Source organism: Tetrao urogallus (genome assembly GCF_951394365.1).
Source record: "Tetrao urogallus genome assembly, chromosome: 6".
NCBI lineage: Eukaryota > Metazoa > Chordata > Aves > Galliformes > Phasianidae > Tetrao > Tetrao urogallus.
Window position 1 is genome coordinate 21,825,419 of NC_136819.1, and position 22,020 is coordinate 21,847,438.

General features: G+C 44.0%; 1 protein-coding gene across 1 annotated transcript; it reads left to right on the plus strand.

Moving 5' to 3' along the window:
* Positions 1–289: 289 nt before the first annotated feature.
* Positions 290–16,395, plus strand: ALKBH3 (alkB homolog 3, alpha-ketoglutarate dependent dioxygenase; the record flags this gene model as incomplete). The annotated part of the gene is made up of 9 exons (XM_079537829.1): positions 290–359; positions 551–663; positions 1,509–1,543; positions 3,465–3,512; positions 4,089–4,192; positions 5,720–5,808; positions 8,996–9,205; positions 15,675–15,773; positions 16,303–16,395. 9 exons carry the CDS (start codon positions 290–292, stop codon positions 16,393–16,395), a joined length of 861 nt encoding a protein of 286 aa, XP_079393955.1.
* Positions 16,396–22,020: the final 5,625 nt, after the last annotated feature.

Here is a 22,020-nt window from a genome sequence, read left to right on the forward strand (position 1 = left end):
TTGGACTAACTGATCTGTGTGTGTTTTCACTTGGTCAAACAAATAAAATGACATTCACTCTGAATCTTTGGCGTGTCGGTTTCCTTCTTAAAACCGGTCACTGAAGCAGGAGCTGGAGCTACTCGGTTACGTCCCCGGCCGGCCCCGCTGCGCCGAGCCGCAGCCCTGCAGGCTCCGCTGCAGCCACCAGAGGGGGACAGGAGCTCGGCCACGCGGCTCAGCTCGCCGCCCGGCAGAGGAGCGGCTCGGGGAGGAGCCCGGGGAGGGGTCGGGCCGGGGCGGTGGCGCCATGGCGGAGAGGCGGCGGCAGGCCCGCGTGCAGGGCGCCTGGGCCGGCGGGGCGGCGGGGCGGCTGGCAGGCAAGGCGGGACGGCGGCTGGGGCCGGCGGGCAGAGCCGGGGGCGGCGGCCGCGCTGGGTGCCGAGCACCGGAGCCGCTCTTCGGCAGGGCTCCCTTCTTCCGGTGCCCAACGGAGGGCTCCGCGAGAAGCGCTGCGCTTTCCGTGCGTTGGAGCGCAGTTTCACGTGATTTGTTTTGCCCTTTGCCGCAGCACCGAAGGCGCCCGAGGCCGGCGGCCGTTCCAGCGCAGGTGGCGCGCAGGCGTGGGGGAGGAGAGATCGGCTCCGCTCTCAGAAGCAGTTTGTCTTCGAAAAGCCGTCAGAGGTAAAAGCGAAGCGGTTTCTAGCCAAGCTTTCTGAAACTTTCCACAATAAACCGAAAAACTGCGGGCTTTGAGATTGCGGTCTGACGTTTGAAAACAAATGAGAAGCTGAGCTGAGCTGAACGTCCGGAGACGTTTACCAAGCAGAGTTTGAAATCGTGTGGCCCATCCGTTTGGCTTCAGTCTAGACAGAGAGACCGCGAAGCCGTTTGGAGGTGCTCTGGGAGGGTCCTTTCTTCAGGCAGAGCCCTGCCTCCTCCGTACTGCTGTGTGCTGCTTCTCGCTGTCAGAACCACCTCGTGTCTCAGCACTGAGCTCGGGGAAGAGAAGCATTCATCCCCGGGGCGGCCAGAATGCTCATCTAGGCTGGATTAAACATCTGGCCTTTAAGAACGGCCATCCCACGGTGCCTTTTAAGCCGCTGACTCCTGCGGTCTGATCTGCCTTATGTTGTGCTCGTTCACTGTGGCTGAGATTTGTTTGTTTCTCCTCTCCTTGCTCTGTAGTTTTACTTCTGAATGTAAAGCTAAAATTTACTTCAGAATGTAAGGCTAAAATGTTTTAAATTGTAATTCAGTATTGCAGAGATCCAAATAATTTATTAATGGGTGTCCTTTAAGGGGGCGTTTGGTTGTTAAAATCAGTCTGGAAGGTTGGCTGCATGTGAAGGTTTGGAGGGGAGGGGTTATATTGCAGCTTAGCAGCTGTACAGTGGTGTTTTTCTCATCCGCGCTACAGTGTTCATCTATGTAGAGTCACCACAAGCGGCAGTGGGCTTTGTTTGGCTGAGGTGTGTCAGGTATGTGAACGTTTAGTACTCACCCTGTGTTGTCTGATTACCTTTCAGGTGGAACGCAGAGTTCCGGAGGCAGGCGTGATAGAGTGAGTATGCAGCAGACTTAACGGCCCTTCTGCAGCTTTTCTGCCCTGCTCAACGGGGGGAGTTTGCTAAAAAAGCATTCCTTTTCCACTTATAGCATCCATACCTTTGAAAGAAATTTCAGTATGAAATGTGAACCTTTTTGTCCAGAGCTGAGGCAATAGTTAGGAGAATTCATATCTGTCTTAGTAGTTACTGCAGCTTTCATATAGAATGAAACAGTAGGGGATTCTTGAATAAGAACCACTAACACGTCTGCTTTGGTAAACAGTGTACGTTTTCCTAGAAAACTGCCAGGTAAACTATGCTGGAAATGATGTGCTGGTATATAGGTATGTAGCTGGCATGGCAACTCAAGCAGCACTTCCTTTGAAGGTTTAAAAAGTACGTGCTAATGTCATAGTGAAGCTAGATTCTCAAGTGGTGTGGGTCACTTTTCCTTTGTGTAAAAATGGGGATCTTCCCAGAGTAGAACTGATATGAAGTGTGGCAAGGGGTGTGGTGGTCCATGGTGAAGTTAAAGGCTTTCAAAATTAAATTTGCTTCAGTTTGCCTATCGTGAGAGAATTTTCATAATGAGCAGTTCCTGTGAGGCAGGCTACAGATCCAGCTGTTCAGATCCAGCATTTATATGCTGAGGGATCCACTTCAGGTATGGTGCTTGGTGGGTATCCATGCAGAGCAGACACAATTCAGATGAGATGTTCTGCAAAGCCCTCACACTACTGGTGTGGCAGTGAACAGTCCCTTAAGTAGAGCTATTTCTTGAGAGAGGTGTTCCTGTCAAGATTCACAAAAATATTGGTGGAAATAGCAGCTGAATTCCCCAGAAGCTCTTAGACGTTGTAACAGTTATTCTCATGATTTAACTTTCCATCTTAATATGATGTTACAGCCATATGTTCTTTTGTTTTGTTTGTTTGCTAGTAGCAGTAACGTAGCCTCTATGTACTAAGCAAATTCAGTGTGTTAAAACATGCAGAGATGATTCACTGACCTTTGATTTGTTGTTTTTTTTTTGTTGGTTGATTTTTTACAAATTAATACACAGGAATCAGAACTGAGATGCTGTTGTCATTAAGACAGTGTGCTGTAGGTAGTATTGTAAGGTTTATGCTCTGATTGTATGTGCAGGACAGAGGAGGTCACAGAATTCTGTTTTTTCAACTTTCTGGAATACAGCACAATGCAAAACAAGTTGTGATGATTGAGAGAGCTGGTCAACTGTTTTGACAGAGGAGCAATGCTGGACAGTGACTAACTTATGGGATGTTTAGGCAAAAAGGGATATAAAGTATGGAGCTAGATTAGTAGAAAAATGAGGTAGTGGCAGAAACAAGCAGCTCATTTGAGAGTAAGTAATACTTCACAGTAGCATCACCTGCAACAGAGGAAAGAACTGCTCTACTCCCTGTTTCAGTGGTTAAAATGTTGTTTTACATACATTTGGTTTGGTTTCTCTGTGTCTTGCAGACAGATGAATGCTTTGCTATTGGCAGGACAATGGTATCTGTCTTCTGATTGGTACCTGTTTATTTTGCATCTATAGTTGAACTCATGCTCTTGATGTAGCCATAACTGTAAGGATAGTGGTCAGAGTACTGTCCCGTTGGTGTCTCATTTCCTGGTGGGATCCCTCATTTACTCGCCTCTAGAGCCCTAAAACCGTGTATTGAGGCTGGACAAGAGTGGGAGTGAGGAGCAGGAAGCGGGCACAAACTCATTTGTTTCTGCTGCATCCTTTGCTGCCTCATTCTGATCACCCCTTCAGAACACTTTTGCTTCCCTTAGCGACACAAACCTTGCTGTTTTTTGAAGAAGGCTCTCCTAGCACAAGATTACAGCAGTTACAGTCTGTGCTGTTCGGTGTGAGATCTCTTCTTGCTGGCTGGTCTGATGGCTCTTTCTTTTCTGTACCCCCAGCAAGCCCGGTGTGTATGAGCTCAGCAAAGGTCCAACCGGTGTTTCTAGGTGAGTGGAGAACACACCTTCAGAAACCTGTTCTGTGCTTGTGTTGAACCGTGAGGTGTTGAGGCAGCTCTGTGCAATCTGGTCCCTGCATAGTTCCGGCTGTAGGAGGCGCGCGTTGCCCTTCTGTGCTCATCTGCTCAGAGCACCTCTGCAAGCAATTTGCTTCTCAAGCAGCAGGCACTCGCGTAGTTCTGAGCAGCACCAAAAAGAAGAACGCAGCTCTAACGTCTGCTGCGTAGGACATCCAGTGCTCCTGGACATGGGGAATAAAGGGGAATTACTGTGTGTTGATGGCAGTACCGTAATTGGAGATATCTAATTTATTGAGTGTGATAAGAATGCTGTTCTTTGCTCAGCACATGGCTGACTGTGGCTTATTGTCATCATGTTTTGTAGGTTTGAAAAACAATTAGACATAGTTGGTTAGAGGAAGATCCAGCAGGAGCCCTTGCTGACTTCTCTGTTTGTGTTATAGGCATTCTTACCTTCTTTGGGAATCCTGTAAATTAGAATATTTTATCGAAGCATATATAGAAGCCTTTATTCCTTTGTGTTCTTATACATGTTCTTCCTTAGGATTCATTTGGTTCCTGGCTTCATTGACTCGGAACAGGCAGACTGGATGTTTGAACAACTCCTCCAAGACATACCATGGGGTCAGAGAACTCACACCAGGCAGGGTAAGGTGTGTAGATTGACTTTTCAGGTCATCTCCATGCCATTTCTGCACCAAAATCCGCACATTGCCTGTTTTTCATTTATGTATTGCCTTTGCACATTGCCTTCCAGGTCTTCGGTGCATACCTGAGGTGTACTGCTGCTTATTTTTTAGATCTACATCACCATGTTCCTATACACAATTGTATCAGATCTTTTCAAATTGAAGAGAAAGTAAGGGTGCCTTTCTATCTTAAAACCCTAAAGGATTTTCTTTTCTGTGCTGTCTCCAGCTCTTTTTCCTGTTCTTTTTTTCCTTTAAGTCTGTGCTCCATTTCTTCTTACCATCTCCCAGTGATGATGTAAAAACTGTGTTCTTTGTGTTCTGTTACCAATTATATTTTTTTCCACTTTTGCTTAAAATCCCAGAAGAGCACATTTATTTTCCCTTGTCTTTGACTTTTGGTGGCAGTACTCGGTAAGAGTCTGCTATTCTGGATTTGTTCACTAAGGGGCACTAGTTCTATCTAGATTTCTCTTTCCAATCAGCAATGGATATAAAAGAATATATTGGAGTAGTTACTGAACGCGGCTGGAAAATTTCTTCAATGTGTGTGTTTATTAGCTGGTAATAAAGGTACTGTTTAATGGAGAATGCCACCTATCAAACATGAGAAATAGCAACCAAGGTAGTCTTTTCAGAAGCTGAAAATACCTGGTGTTTATATTACACCCCGAAATGCATATGCAGTTAACAAAAACGTGACAGCTTGTCCAGCTTTGCTGCTTCCTGCTTCTGTAAAATCCCACTGATGTGGCAGTCCTTTCCACTTCATGCTTTGCTGTGGTTGTACATTGCAGCTGAGGTCAGTGTATTGGGTACTGCAACTGGGAGAATCCAAAGCAACCTATGATTATAAATGAAATTTCAGTGTAATTTTACCTTTAATTTCACAGAACCACAGAATGACCCGGGTTGGAAAGGACCTCAAGAATCATGAATCTCCAACCCCCCTGCCACATGCAGGGCCACCATCCTCCCCATTTAATACCAGACCAGGCTGCCCAGGGCCCCATCCAATCTGGCCTTGAACATCTCTAGGGACGGGGTACTCACAGCCCCTCTCTGGGCAGCTGTTCCAGCATCTCACCACTTTCTCTGTAAAGAACTTCCCTCTTACATCCAACCTAAATCTTCCTCTGTCAACTTAAAACCGTTTCTCCTTGTCCTGTGGTTATCTACTATCTAGTTTGCCCAGTTGTTGCCCTGTCTGGCATAGGGATGAGAAAATTGATGTGGCTCCAAGATTTTTGCAAGATGATCCCTTTTGCATGGGATCAAAAATGTAGCACAAGGCCTGCTCTTGAGTAATACTCCTTCTCTTGGGTTCATTATGTAAGGCTCAGGGATTTCTAAGGGGTGACTTTTAAATTTAAGGAGGGTGGATGGTCATGCCTTTTTGATGAAGTTTCTGTGGCAGAATTGCATCTTTCTATTTTCAAGGCCTGTGATAGAGCAACTGAGAAGGCCTTCCTTTTTCTTTTTTCAGAAGGATCTTTTGAGGAGCCACGGCTTACCTCCTGGTATGGGGAACTTCCCTACACTTACTCCAGGATAACAATGCAGCCAAACCCACATGTATGTATCTGTGCACAGTTTCCTTTTACTGTTGTCTGCAAAATAAAAACACTGCAGAGACCGAGAGTCAATCAATCTCTTCTGTCTTCTTTTTATCTAGAACATATCAGAATTTCTTTGTGATCAGCCTGTAGTGGAATGTGGACAACTATGTAAAATAAGTGTTATGAGTGGACTGGTTGAGAGAAACATGATAGAGTGACTAAAAGTTGGGAAAAGGGAATTATTTCTCTGGTTTAGTTCAAAGTTTGGGATTTGGGTTGCTATGTAGCTTTGGACAAAACTCCTAACTGTTGTGTGTGATTACGCATCGTAATGTTGAAGACTGTAGCATACATGTAGCATGTAGCATACTGAGTTTACAGCATATGCAGTCATACTGAGGTTTTTTACTGTAAAGACGTGATAATATCAACTGAATACTGAAATATTTGCATTTAGAAACACTTCAATACAATTCAACACAGCTGAAATGAGAATGTAGGCATGTTGTTGATTCCTGTGTGAACGTTATGAAATTCAGCGCATCATGTGCTTGCTCAGCAGCTTCAGATGGTTCATAATTTCCCATGCTATTTTGGAATGGTCAGAAACCTTCCAAGTGACATGTTGATGCTTTGTTCCTGTTCGGTTACTCTCTCTGGCTTCCAGCATGTTGTCCTATCAGCTTATTTCTTGGTATTGCTTTGCTTCACAGCTCCAAGACAGTAGTCTGTTGTGTTCTGAACCATAAATTGTGACTGTTGAAGGCTGTATGGCATGCAAAAAGTGTCCTGAGTCCCAGAACTGCTGTTGGTGGGAACATTTCCCCAGCAAAGCTCAGTTTGAGGGCAGGAAAGTGTTACTTAACAAGATGAGTTATAAAGATTTTGTAGTCTCAGAAATTCCATAATTGGAAGCCTGTGGAATTTGTGGTGGGATAACAGGCATTTTTTTGCTTACTCACTGAGTATTATTTTAATTGGACTCTTCTAGAAGCAGAATGACTTTAGGGCTTTGAAGTGCATTAACAAAATCATTCTGTTGTATGCTAATGATTTAAATCTAGTTCAGAGTTGCCTGTTGTGGAAGCTGTTGCTGCTTAGAGGTTAGATAGAGCCCATGTGCCCTGAAGTTCAGTGTCTCAGTCTCGTTTATGTGAAGCTGAGAATTAGCACTCAGTGGAACACTAATTAGTTTTTTTATCCCAGAGATGCAAAGACCAAATAAGTCATACATGCTGACCTAGTCTTTGATCCCTGAATCATTCTCCTTTTTGCTGTGAAAAGGACAGTGACCTGCACCAGCAAATTTACTTAAGTGGCAACCAGCCCTGCCGCTGTCTGGAAACTGCCCATGGGAACAGCCATGGACAGATATGTGGGTAGACTGCATGTTGTCACTCTGACGTTTTATTCAGCTTTGTAGGTGCAAGTTCCTGCAGCCTGAAGAAGCTGTGGATGGTGTACATAGCACTGCCCTTACCTGTGGAATAGCATTTATGGCACAGAAATATCCTGAGTAAAAGCAAATGTAATTTGATATGCAGCTTGGCCAAAGCCAGTTACGTGCCTTGATCTTCTGGTCCATAGGAGTAAATTAGTTTTGTGACCCTCCTTTTTTGTTTGGTAAGAATGAGTGTGATGGCAGCACCGCTAAGTATGATGCAGTGCTAGTGCTTAAGTGAATTTTGGTATTTGGGGAACAATTTTTTATAAGCAGAGATGTAGTTAGAGAAGCAGTAATGTTTCATAATAGCATGACTTCCACAGCTGCTGGTTTATAGTGAAGTTTCCACTGAATTGTAAAATTGACAAAGTAACATTTTCACCCATACCACTTTTGTGGTAGGAATTGAAGAACCCGGTGCAGTGGGTCACTAAAAAGTGCTTTCAATAATTCTCATTGCTTTCTTCTGTCATTGCATTGCATGTTCACCACATACTGCAGTACTTGAGATCCAGTGGATTTCCTTCAGGCAACCCAACTAAGTACAAGCTGTAGCATTTTTGACATCTGCTACTGATTTCCCTATGTCTCATAGCTACAAGCCATGTTCAAGTATAGTTAATTATTCATAGGATGCTTAGTCACTGTAGGGGTGACTTAGCTAGAAAACCCCCAAACAGAAAGATGACATGTTGAAGGTTCCTGCAGTGTAGCCAATAGGTTAAAAACCCCCAAATGTGGGGGAGCATGGAAGGAAGGGGGTTCATACCTGCTTATTTGAGGTTGGTACTGGGAATTAATTCTTGCTGCCTGTTCTTCTTCCTTCCAGTGTTCACTCAGAGGTTTGGAGTCAGTTCTTTGTCCTCTCTTGATCTGCTTATGTAATGGGCAAAGATTCTGGCCTACATTGCTTTAAGCCTTTTTTTTCTTTTAGCTTATATCGTGCTTAAAAGCACTCTGACAGATGAAAGCCATGATGTAAGTTTATAACATTGAGTAATGATTCACTGGGCTGAGTTGTAATGGAATGTGCATAGCTGCCATAGGCTATGGACACAGTAAGATATCAGCAAAGGAAAGGCTGGAATTCAGGGCCCGTGATACTCTTTTTGTGAAGCACTGAAAAGTTACAGTGCTGAAGTCAAAACCCCAAGAGAAGATGAGCTGGGCTCAGCAAGCAGTGCCAATAGACCTGGAACAGAAGGCTGTGCCGTGCCAGTGTTTGGCCAACTGTTGTCTCTGGATCCGTGTCAGCTGCGGGGAGCTGAGTGTCATTTAGTCACCAAGTCCAACTTTTTTTTAGCAGTGCTTAAGTCAGTCAGATGCTGTCAGACCCATATGTTAAACTGTTCTGGCTTGGACAGAAAATTTGAAAAGAGAGGTATGAATGGGAGAGGTTGTATAGCTTTTGTTTTAGTTCAGAGCTGTTACTGTTTGCTTATGGTCAGATCAAGCAAGTTTTACTCTGTTGACTTTCTCACCTTTCAGTTAATTGAGGTGGCTGCCAACATCAGTGTGAAAAGCAAACTGGCTTCATATTTTTGATTTAGTATTGAGCCATAGGGTAACATAAGCATGTTTTGCAGAATGCTTTGCTAAAATTTCAGTGAGGTTTGTGCAGAGGTATTTGTTCAGCTTCAAGTTTATTGTGGTGAAAGTGCAGTGTGTTTTGTTTCTTATCCAAGAGTAGTTTTCCTCTTGTGTCTAATGCCGGCCTGCTTTCATTGCATTTATCTTACTTCCCCTGTGCCGACTGCAGTGGCATCCTGTGCTGACCATGCTAAAGGAGCACATAGAGGAGTTCAGTGGCCATACCTTCAACTCCCTTCTCTGCAACCTGTACCGAAATGAGAAGGACAGTGTGGACTGGCACAGTGATGATGAGCCATCGCTGGGAAAAAATCCCGTCATTGCCTCGCTCAGCTTTGGTGCCACTCGGATCTTTGAGATGAGGAAGAAACCCTCCCCTGTGAGTACACTCAATGGTGTCATTTCTTCAGTGCTTTCCCTCTGTTTATATAATTTAATAACTAGAAACATTTAGTGGAAGTTCTGTGGAATAAGTATAGGAAGCAAAAAGTCCATCGCGTGGAATGTGACAATTTCAAGGTGGGAATGGAATGGCTCTGAAATAATGCACAGCAGTGTAATTGCAGCCTGGGTACTGCTTTGCCGTAAGCAGGTCCTTTCCCTTTCCTTGTCATCAGTAATGTTAGAAGGGTGCTTTCACTGTGTAAACGAACCATAGATTTGATACCATTTTGTTAAACTCCTGTAAGCGTTGTGTAATTCATAGTATGCGTGGGATGCAGAGTAGCTCTGACTGCTCTTGTAAGTAAAAATCCCCTTTGCATTGTTTGCATTCTGACTTGTGTATGTTCAGATTGAGAGAGAGAGAACAGCAGGAAGGAACTGCTCATTTCTTTCCCCTAAGATACCAAACTCTGGTATCACACTTCACAGAATAAACAGGGATCATTACTTGGATGGGAAGCATGTGTGGAACATCCTCTCGGGGGTTAGTTGCTGATTCTGTAAGGAATACTTTTTCTAGATGAAATGCTTTGTTACAGGCCAGCTTCACACACTAGTTCTGCAATGCGTGTTGATTGAAGTAAAGGAATCACACATTCCTTTGTTGAGAACCCAAGCCTTATTTTAGGGTATCTTGCTTCAGATGTCTTTTTTGCGTGTCTTCTTTTATGCGGCAGTATGCTTGCAGTGAGCTTTGGTTAGAGTAATTATTATTTCTTAAATATGTATGTACGTAGTCTGGGAAGCAATTTGGATCTTAGGGAAGAAGTTTGCTCTTATGTCATTATTAATTCTGAATAAACTAGTTCAGAAAGCAGAGGTGGAGATGATCAATGTGTAAGAAAACTGTGCGCTGAGGTACTGAAATCTGCCTCTCGTGGGTCACCCAGCTGAGCAGAACGGATCACAATTTCAATTGGAAAGCTAAATAACTTGTGTTTTTCACCAGTTCTCTAGTTTGTAGATCCCGTATTGTGTGAAAGGAGTTTAATCCAGTGGTCCTTGAGCAGGAGATCACATAACCAGTGCGTTGTATCACTGGGCATAGCATGAGGAAGTGTCTTGGATGCTGTGATGTTAACAAAATGTCAGCTGGCAAGTTCATTCTTCTGGGAAGCTGTAAATAGTGCTTGAGTTCGTTTCTAGATTGCATGTGTTCCCTTTCAATGGATCAGAATCTAAGCCACCTAGGTTTCAGTATAAACTGTGCAATTTATGCTTAAAAACTAGGCACAGTTCTTAGGCGAGATGTCTATTGTTTCATTTTCTTTTTATTCAAAAGACATCCACTATGAGTAAAGGGGGAATTCAATCTATCCCAGTCTTACTTGACCAGCTTCTTTGGTCTGTAATAGATAGCTTCTTCCTTTCTTTTTCCTGAGCTGGATCATTTTTCATACATGTACTCATCAGGTCTCCTCATTTTTTTTCTTTAGTGTCTCTGATCTGCTCTTTCTGGCTAGCTCACTCTTGTTATATCTGAAGTATTCCTTTTGCAATTGTGACATACTTGTTTGTGAAGTAAGATGCCCACATGCAGAGTGATGTTTGAACACGCTGCTATTAGCTGTATATCCTGTGCCTAAGGGAATTTGTACTTGAATTGTACGTCATGTTACGTATTCTTTGCGCGTTCCAAAAGCCTGCAATTTTCTGAGCATCCTATGGCACAAGGTGCTCTGCCAAGTGGGAGTTACTAGAGTCTCTGATAGAAATTACCACCTTTCAGGCTGTACCAGCAAAGAAGTAATTTTTGTGCTCTATTGTAATGTAGCACTCTCATTTTTAATTAAGAGAAAGTTAAAGTTGACTGCAGACAATTGAAGTTTGATCATTGCTTCGTTCAAAAGCAAATTATATCAGTAGGGATGTAGTCTAAGGAAGGGTGAATCTGCACTAGCAGTCAATGCAGGCATTTCAGGCTCTTATCTAGCTTGAAATCTGCCATTAGTTGTGCATCAGGTTTTCTGGAGGCAGTCTTCTCTTGGGAGGCAAAGAGGAAGTAATTCCTTTTCCTCCCCATGTTAAAACTCTTTGAGACCAGCATTCTAATAATACTGACCTTAGTATTTCAAAGGCCGTCATTTCTCTTTGTTCAGGTAAGTGCTTTTAAGTATTCTGAGATGGAAGACATAATGAAAATACAGGTTGAGAAGTACTGTGGTAGAATCTCGCTGTGGTAAGTGATGCTGGAAAAAGAGTAAAAGCAATTGCCTGTTGTGTGATTGTGTACTGGGTACAAAACAGCATGTACCAGAAGTCAGTAACACCTTGTATTGCCATTGGGGAACAACAGAGCAGGGCCTTTGCAGACTTTGCTTTATATTAGAGTGCATCTGTACAAGCATATTTCCTCCTGAAACATCGATGGACTTATTAGAGAATAAAAACCTATTTTCCTAAATCACCTATAGAGAAGACAAGTCACATTGGTGTCTGTTTGAGTTGGTTGTTTTGCATTTGTGAGATTGTGAGATTTGTGAGATTTTTACATGTGCACCAGAGAGATTTGATGGAGTTTACGTAGGCCACTCTGAAGCTGCCACAAAAGGAAATCTTTATGTCCTTTGAGGTGGGGTGGAAGGAAAGGGGGAAGCTATTTAGCTTCAAGTGTTATTATTTTCTATTCGAAAATGATTCCAGAGTGAGCTTAAGGAAAGGTCCAGTCCTCTGTTTTTTTCCTTTTTGGTGCCTGCTGTACTGGATGAATAAGTGCTCACCATGTAATAGGTGGGGAAGGAGTGCAGGGAGGCATGCAGAGCCTGCCTGTATCCGCATCGCCTCCCCTCTGAGTAAGCAGAAGATAATTCCTACTCAGATTTCAGCCCAGCACATGTAGAAGGAGAAAAGCCTCATCTGTTTTTTGGAAGCAAATGTCTTACTAGAGTCGCTACAGGGACTTTTCATGGAAATTCACACAATGCCAGACACTGTTTATCTTTACCCACTGGAGTTTTTTAAGCGTTGTTTCTCTAAAATACAGCCCTTTCTGTTCGTTTGGACCGCTTCACTGTTGCTGATCACTTCTCAGTTCAGGCAGTGCCAGGGTACCTGATGGGGTCCTTGTGGGAACCATGAGAGGTTTCAGCCAAAGGGCACCACGTGATGCTCCAGGAGCCCCCTGTGCCCACAGCTGAGGGCACAGAGGCCTGGGCTAAGTCACTGCAGCTGTGGGCCTTGGTAACCATGGCAACTGGGGGGTGCTGGGTACTGCAGGGAGTTCTGTGCATGTTAGGTAACAGTCTTGGTGGCATTCTGAGATCCTGCCTTCACGTGGGTCTGTCCTTCACGTGAAACGCTAAGATAAGGTCCTGCTGCCCTTGCGTAGCTGTTCTAGTGGAAGTCAGCTACTTCAGTAAACAGAAAAATAAGCTTTGGTGTCCTTGCAGCCATTGAAGACTGACATGGGAGTGCATGGAGCGCAGTAGAAACCAAGGCTTGGATTAGGATGAGTGGATTAGCAGGAGGGAGACTTGTGGGCAACAGCAGCTGTAGAGGAGGTGCCTTTCTCTGCTGGTATTGGCAGGGCTTGAGCAGCTATAGACAAGCAGAGAGGAAGAGGCAATTAACTTCAGGCTGCCGCAATTGCAGAAAGCGAGGTCAGCAGCAGGAGTTTAAAGATAGTCCTGTGTAGGAGGCAGGGGGATTACATGAGGAAACAGCAATAGCACTGATACTCTTTCTCATTGAATGCACAAAAGAGCTGCATTGAGGACGTCAGCAAGGTGGTGAGAATAAACAGGCAAAAATGCAAAATGATTGATGCATAGAGCGCTCTGAAAGTAATGCTTTCTGTTTGTTTCTGTGGAAACTACAACAGATACAAAAAGCATAACAACGCTATTTGATAGAGTAAAATCTCAGCTACAAAACAGTGTTTTTCAACCGTCACCACCGTTAGCTGTGCATTTTCACCAGCAATGAGCAATGAACACTCGTAATGGTCTGCACTAGCAGAGGTGGCCCACTGTCACTACTGCTGAAATGCACCATGCGCTGCCTCACTGTGCTCTCATTCACTGTTTGGTCTCCAGAGATGTTCAGGAATCATCAGTGAGTGCCTATGGGTGCCATGTTTTCCACAAGGAGGAATTCAGTGGCACACCTTTGCTTCGTACACACTTTCAAGTCCAACGTCATTCTGTCAGAGTGCCCCTCTGCTGCCATCTGTCACACGGCACCAAATGTAATGGGATATTGGTGGGAAGGTTCAACCTCTGCTGCAATCTGCCTCTGAACATCATGGGCCAACATAATAATATGGGAGGCATTACTTTTGGAGCAGCCCTCACAGATGAGCCCTGTTTGTTGTGGAGATACAAACAGAGCTTCCACAATTGGTGGTAGAGAAGGAAACTGGAAAAGAGGGATGGGAATCTGAAATATGAAAGATTTGAAGTTTGTAAGGATAATTATCATGCTCAAGATAATAGGAAAAGCAGAAGTCCAGGAGCCAGCACTCTGGCTTCCAGATCTTTTCTCTATCTTTCCTTTTTGATTTTGTAATTGCTGCTTTTACATACTGGTTTTTCTAAGCCAAAAGAATGTTTTCTCCTGAATCTTAAAAGATTAATTTTAATTATGATCAGCAGACAAGAGACGTTAAAAATAAGTCCACTGTTGTCCTTTGAAATGGTGCAATCCTGTGAAATGAAAAAGCAGCCATGCAGTGATATTTCACTGCTTTTCATCAGCAGTCGTGTTTATGAAATCTGTTCTTGAAATTCTTTCCTTGTTTCCCTAGATGTTTAAGAAAAAAAAAATGGCATTGTGCAGTACTTCTAATAGAGTGAGAGAAATGCCTAATAATTCCAGAAGCTCGGCAATATATTTTGCAAATGGACGTTGTCCTTCTGAAAAAGAAAATACTACAAGTGGTTCTCAGTGCCCTCAGCACTCCCTGATGTTGGAGGTTTAATGAGCGTAACTAACTGCTGGAATAGCCTCAGGCCTGCGGGTATCACCAAGAGAGGCACAAACATGGAGCTGCCAGCCAGCACTGCCCCTTGCACCAGCAGTAGTGAATAACCATGTTCTGTCACACTGAGCCTAACTTCCAGTCCTAGGCATGAACAGGAAGTTGCAAAATCAGTTATGTCAGATGATGCTTTTTGTTACTGGGATTTGAGTTTACCTCAATCGAGGTTTTTTTGCATGAAGAAAAAACTGATTTGGTGATCTGTTTGGAAAAAAAGCCTGTGTTTCTGCTTCCAGAGATGCAGTAGTGTACAAATTTTCCCTTCCCTCTCCCAGTATTTTGAGAGCAATTTTCTGTCTGAAACCTCTGAATTCCTCATTTCAGAGAGTTGCTTTCCACTCTTCCTAAGCAGCGTTCTAAATTGGCAGCAGACATTGTCAGTGTGCCAACTGTGTACTTAGATTCTGTACTGGGGGAAAAATGGTGTTTTTCCTACTCAGTACTTTAATGCAAATGAGTAATTAGAGTACCAGGGGTAAGTAGGCAAGATGCTGAATAGAAGTTGCTTAAGGTTTGTATCAGATTTTTGCAACAGTTGAAGGCTAACACCAGAAAATATTAGAAGAGTACATGGAGTGTTGTACCTGCCCATGTGGCATGGGAGACAGTTGGTGCCAGGCACAGTGTGGTTTCGTGAGGGGGTAACTGTGGTGATTGACCAAGACAAGTATGTTAGTGTAATTGGCTTCCCTGAGCCATGTGCCAATGGCCCTGTGTTGGTCTGATGCAAAATTGGAGATGAGGAGTTCCTGTTCTGAATGATGTCATGTGTGTCAGGCCAGGGCTGTGGTGCAACTTCATTTAGTTGAAGTGTTCATCCTTTAAAACTCTCATATGTCATCTGAGAGCTCAGTAGAAGTCTTGCGCTTGATGGATGTCTTCTAGTTAAGCAATCTGTTTTGCTTAATGATAATGAAGTTTTAAGGAACTTGTTTTACAAGCTACTACAGGAAAAAGATTTTTTTAATGGGAAAGAACTCTTCATGTAGCAGATAGCACTGTACCAGCAAGTGTCTGGAATCAGAAATGGGACCAATTCAGAATAAAAGGATGATGTTCATTTTTGATGAAGTACTTAACCATTGGCATTGCCATTATGGTTGCAGAATGTTTCCACACAGAGCAGTTTAATTTGTGTGGATGTCTCCAAAAGAGTCACAGCCAGGATTTTGCACTGGATGTAGGAAGCAGTTGTTGAACTGTGTTGTACAGACAGTGAGATGTAATATGGCTTTCTTTCATCCTTAAAATGCTCAGCTCCTGAACTCTCTATGAAATATGGTTGCAGAGAAGTTTAGTTAGACTTCCTGATCCTGCAGAAGCTTCCTTTCTTCCTCCCATGTCCCTGTTTTTTAAGCTCTGCTACGGAGGTCTGGTTTTCTGCCAAATGCACTCATCTACTTCAATGTGCACTGTTTCTTTTTAGGAAGAGAATGGAGACTATACTTATGTAGAGAGACTAAGAATCCCGCTTGATCATGGGACTCTGCTGATGATGGAAGGAGCTACCCAGGAGGACTGGCAGGTAAGAATTCGTTGGCACTGCTTATTGCGCTTTACTTCCAGTGCAGTTCTCTAAATATATGCAAGGCATTCCTGTAAAGATGTGGAATACATGTTTTCTACTGGAACAGATATTTCAGTATGTGCTAATATTACTTCAGAATTTCAGAGTACCCCCCAAAAAAGTTATGGGTTTTTATTCAGCTGCTAAGTGATAATAAGAACTGTCTCACCATGTAGGTGTTCATTGCAGGTCTTCAGTGAAAGTTACAGCCTGCAGATGAAAGAGTAAAATCAGTTTAGGAATTTAGAATACATAAAAAAGAATGGCAGTTTAGTTTAACAACCCACAGTAATCTGCAAAGACCTTTTTTTTTTTTTTTCCCAGTGGCTTTGAGTAGTCAGAATGTGGATATCTTGTCTTACTGGAATGTTTAGAAAGGTAAATAAAGAGCCATCACAGAATATTAGAATTCGTTACGTTGATTACCTGTATTTTAGATGCACAAGCTCATGGATGTTTGTTTGTTTTTCCATAATGCTGCTCACAGCATCGAGTACCTAAGGAGTACCATTCCAGAGACGCACGTATAAACTTGACCTTTAGGATCATTTATCCGGAACCTGATGGAGTTTGGAAGTGAAGAGGCACTTTGGGCATTGTTGAATGTGAACCGCAGGAGATCAAGAGCCTCAGATTCAAAAGAAGCCTACAGGAAGGAGTTCTGAGAAATGTCTGATGGGGAAGAGAACTGATGTCACGAAGATCTTTGACAATCAGAAGTTATGTGTTATGCAAGCTGTGCTGTTTTGTTTTCAGAAGTGGTGTGCTTTCGGGTGATATTAAATCATACACTTGGTTTGCAAAAGGATAATTATCCTTAACATGGAAGCTCTGAGAGGTACTGACCAGAGCAGTCAGCAGCTCAGAATTGGCTCTAGATTGCTGTACCAGTTTGCCTGGCCTACCTGTTGTTAGGAACCAGTAAGCTGGCGATTGCTTACCTCGATGTTAAGCCAGGTACCCTGTGTGCCTGGTTCTTGCTGCAGCTGAATGGAACCCGCTGTACTGACCTAGAACATTGGTTTGGGGTGTCTTCATGTTCTGTTTCAAGTAGGATCCAAGCATGAGTAAATACTCAATGCTGTGTAACATGTTAGAAAACCTCTTAATGCAAGAGTAAGTTGGTGTTGGAAAGATGTCTGTCTTCTCTTAGTCAACATTTTCTGTACTTTAAGTTTGTTACTTGACAAGTGTGGTCAGATAGTCAATATTCAGTTATGCCCAAATGTTAAGGTGTCGATGACCTACAGGACAGGCTGTTGAGCTCTTTAATTCCCTGTGTATCAGCCACATTTGTTAACAACTTCTTTATCTAAATTACCAAACAGCTTTAGACATAGCTTATTCTTCTAAAAGGAATGAATGTTGTTAGAAAACCTTCTTTGTTATCTAATAATGTCTCCTCTTTCATCCCAGTTCATACAGAAATATGTTTTTAGAAATATATTTTCAATTTGATGTTAATTCCTTCAATTTGAACCTCAGTTCTCGGCTCTGTGATGCACCTCCTGAGAACGAGCATTGAAGCAGGTGGCCATTTCCTTTAATGTTTATTTTGTTCAGGTAACTGATATTTTGTTTATTACCCCATATGCATGCCCTGTTTTGGCAGTTCTTACAGAGAGTGTTTTCCCTTAACCAAGGAGCTCTGCAGACTTCTCCAGGTATTCTGACAAAGTAACATTTCAGCATCTGTCAGCTCAGACAAGCTACCTTTGTTCACACTGTGTTACCTGTAGTCATGCTGCTAGAACGAGTAGGAGCTGGGGACTACTGGGAACCTTTAAATCCCCAAACTTCAGCCTATGGAAATGGCAACTGGTTTGAATTCAATGAAGCCCTGGTGCGTGACTGATGGCAGGGCTGTGCTGAGGAAAAACAGTTTTTTGCTTACTTTCTCAGCTTCAGTTTATGATGTTGGCAAATTGTGGTTTAGTTTATTTGCTCTGAGCTGTGAGAAGACAAAGGTTTACCCCAAAATAAAACAATTTACAAGAGAATTGCTGTATTCCATATTTCTCTCCTGGGGTGATGTCGTTTTATTGCTGCTGTCCCCTCTGTGCTGCTCTCTTTCCACACCAGTGGCAGTGGGGAGAAGGCGTGTGGCGTCCTTCCTCCCCTGTCCTGCAAGGGGAACAGTTGGCATAGAGGTCAGGTTTCTTCACGCCAGATGGGGTGTTGGGTGTTGTGGGTCCTTCCTTCCTCCCCCCCACCTCCTCCCAAAATGTCCCCTAGCCAGGTGGCAGCAGATTGCAGCCTCCTGCCTGCCGGAACAGCAGGAAATGGCTTAGAGCAGAGGAGATTTCAGCCCACATCTCCTCAGGAGGTCTTTCTGCAGGGACATTTTCTTTGTAGAGATTTGTTCCTTAATGCTGCGAGCACTCTTGTGGTTCTCAAAGTGAACGTGTGCAGAAGTAGCATTTAAAAGATTCCTGCTTCTGGTGTTGTTTTGTGATACCAAAAGGCTTGATTTTTCGTGGGAAATCAGCCAGCCTGAAAATTTCAGGTGGTACATCTGGGTGTTTCTGCCACTGGAATCAAGTGCACAGCGTGATGTTCATTTAAGATGGTAAATGTGTAGAGTGTCCAACTTATAGATAGCTGGAGGAAATTTTTCCCTCGTTACGTGGATTTGAAAGCAGTGCCTCTAAAAGCACTATCCAGAGGTTTATTTTCCAGTCACGAGGCTTTACTTCCTTCCTAGAATTGTTTTGACAGTACGGCATTCCCAGCCAAAAGCTTATTGAAAAAGTTTTAAACTCAGAATTCGTGACAGTAATTTAAAGTAGACTGTATTGCAGGGCTGTTGGGTTTATCCAAACCCGAATGTTTTTACGTACACAAAGGATTCAGAGAGGGGATTTTTCCTGGGCAGTTTTGTTTTCGCTGTTCTCCCCAGAATCCACCAGCAGTGGAGCAGATGTTAGGAGCCGCTTTGCCTACAGAGCACTCTTGGATTTTGTTTTCCTTATTTCCCCGTATTCTTGCCATCTCTCCCAAACTGCCTTTCGTAGCCATTTGCTGTCCCAACCCCACTGCTACGTTATTTGTTCATGTTTATCTCTAGTTGTTTCTCATACGCTCCCTGCAGCAGGTGTGTGATGCAGCAGGTATCAACTGCGCTTCTACTTTTTTCCTGTTTCTTCATTGTGACGTGTTGTTTTTCAGCAGAGTATGGATGTCTTTTCCATGAAAAGCTGAAAAATTGCATTCCTCAAAACCATTCATTCCCTGTGGTTTTCCAACAGATTGCCTTTTCCAAGTAACTGCCACGTTTTCCAAAATACAACTCTCAGTCCTGATGGTAAGGAGTAGGTGAATAGAAGCTGTCTTTGGTAAGGATGGAGTGTTGTCTTTTGATCCTAGAGAATATGCAGAATGGAGCTGTTCTTAACAAAGAAACAGAAAACAAGAAACAAAAACAAGCCAGCCAAAAAAACAACCTCCTTGTGACTGGTGCACAGGGTTGTTCCATCAATAATATATAACCCTTTGTTCATTTAACACATACATAAGCAGTGGCATTATTAATAAACCACAGTGGTATCAGGAATCTGTGGCACCGGACTACTTGCAGTAAACATCTAATCATGGGATACTTGAACGTTCAAGCATAAGCTCTTGATGAGGCTGGAGTACAGCTGAATAAATACTGTGCTGTTGGGCCATACCTGCTTGATCTGAGCACGTTCTGTTTAAAAACAACAGCAATGTTCACCACTTCTTTCAGGAAAAAAAAATATTACGTTTTATAGTTTTCATTGACTTTATAGCAATCCATAATTTTATTTCTCCTGCATCAGATTTATCCAGCTATATATTTTCTATTCGTCGTGACTGACGGGTTGAGTTACCTGAAATCTGCTTCTGCCAGCGGCAATTCAGAGAGAGATGGGGTGCCAGGAAGGAGTTAAGGAGCCAGAAGATTCATACTGCAGCACTGGCTGAGTGCAGAAGATTGTTCTCCTGGGGAGTTCAGATAGGAGCTCTGGGATGGGTGCTGCAAATCCATAATGCCTCCTTGTCAAGTACTGCTGCTATTGACTTAGCTAAAAAGCATTTAACACCCGCTTTGCCTTTTCTGGTCATAAACATTTCCAGATTAGATATGAAATCTGCCTCACTGTGTTTTGTTTTTGAAGTGCTTTTTGTAAATGCTCAAGGTTTCCATAGCAACTGGTGCCATTTGTTTAAACTGGAGCTCACCGGCCTGTCCTCCTGCACCTCACTGCTGCTGGGATCCTGCAGCTATCACTCGTTTTCTTGGCATACCTGGGAGTGACTCGTGAGTACTGCGTAGTGGCTCACCAGCAGGTCTCTGTAAAAACATGGGCCCTTCCCAGAGGGCCATCGCTCAGTAGGATGACAGATGTGGGCTTCCTCGCTTGCTGACCTGTTTGATTTACCTCCTCTTCCTGTGCACCATTCTGTGCAGCTTTAGGTCGCTGTGTGATCTCCCTGTGAGAGCAGCACCCGGGCTGGCTGGCAGCTCTCTGGCTGCCCACACGATGAGGATGTGTCTCCGTGCATTAGAAGATGGGTTTGGTGCATCTTTCCTTTGCTTTAAGTGAAGGAAGCAGGGAGTAAATTGAAGGCTGTTACCAGAAAACTGAGCACAGAGGTCCATCACACAAGGCTGCCACTTGGCTTAGGTTCCCCAAGAGGAACAGAGCCAGCTTGTGCTCCTATTGCTCAGGAGGGTTTTCTATGGCTGAGCAAGACTTCAGGGATCACCCAGTCAGATGGTACTCAACCAAGAGCAATTCCTGCCTGTGCAACACATGCCAGTGTTTTTATCCTTAGAATGGAGCTGGTTTTTGTCTTAATTACTTACAAACAGGCTTAAAAGGAGAGGGGAGAGGAAAGGACAAGTTTGTTCTGCTGAAGTACGTGGGTTCTCTGCAGTGGCTGTAGCCACAGAAGGAACTGGGAGATGATAGTTGGAAAGGTGGATCCCAGCTTAGGGTTTTTAACCTGAAGTGTTTAAAACATGAGAGAAGCAGCAGATCCCCCCAAATATCAGCTCCTGTTGTCGAGCCGTGCTCCCATCGTGTATCCTCGCGTGCTGCTGCGTCTGCGGCAGTGCTGGAGGAGCTGCAGCCTGCCCTGACCCCGTCAGCCCAAACAGAGGAAACTCGCATAGCAGTTTCCGTCAGGGAACATTTTGCAGCTCTTCTTGAAAACAATGAGCTGTATTACCCCATTAATTAGAAGTAGAGTGATGACAGCCAAACACTGTTATCCTGTGGCTGCTACTGAAGTACTGGCTTCATTTCAGCTATGGCTTTATAACTAAAATAATTCAAAGCAAAGAATAACGCAGTGTATTTCTTGAGGAGCATTAATGCATTCAAACTTTCTGGTCTCTACATTGTCCAGTGGGTAGAAGGAAGCATTACAAGTTACGGTGGCACAAAGCACATGAGAAGTCAGGCTGGGCCGCGGGCTGGCTGAGGGAGAAGCAGGGTCAGTGCGCTGGGACTCAGCACAGCCAGGGTGCTGCTGCCTGCTTGCCACAGATGACAGTGGCTGTGCACCTCCAGCCGACAGGCTCTAATCAGGCTTCCAAAGGGCCTCGTGTAGCCAGCACACCTCATCAGAGATGAGCAGCACCGGGCCCTGTGCACAAGGATGACCTCAGCTCTGCACTATGTGACAGAACCACCCCACCATGGGAGCCCCCTGGCAGCAGGCTCTGCCATCCCGGCGGTGAGGTCGCGTTTCAGCACCAGGAGCACCCAGATTAAAGGCATGATTTAAGCCGCCGGAATAAATATAGTTGTTACATTAGCGCATTGCAGGCCTAACTTGGGGGATTATGTCACAGGATATTTTTTTTCAAATTGTCTCAACTAAAAACTTCAGGCTTCCTGGTTATTGCCATGGTGATGTTGCTCCCAACTCAACACTGAAATTTCCCGGAACCGTTTATAATCCTGCCTTCTCAGGTACCTGAAAGGTTTTACCTGAAAGGAAACTTTTGTGTTTGTGCTCAACAAACTTGGAGGGCAGCTGGGGCTGGGGCTGCTAGTGCTGAATTTCTCAGCAAGGCCTGGGATCCTCTGGTGCTGAGTTTGTTGCTAGCGCAGATGCATTCACCGGGCTTGGTGTGGGTGTGAGGTGTCCTGCCCCACCACCAGGACATCTGGGTTGCTGTAGAGAAGAGCTCAGCCCCAGAGACCCCTGGACGAAGGCCCTGGCCCTG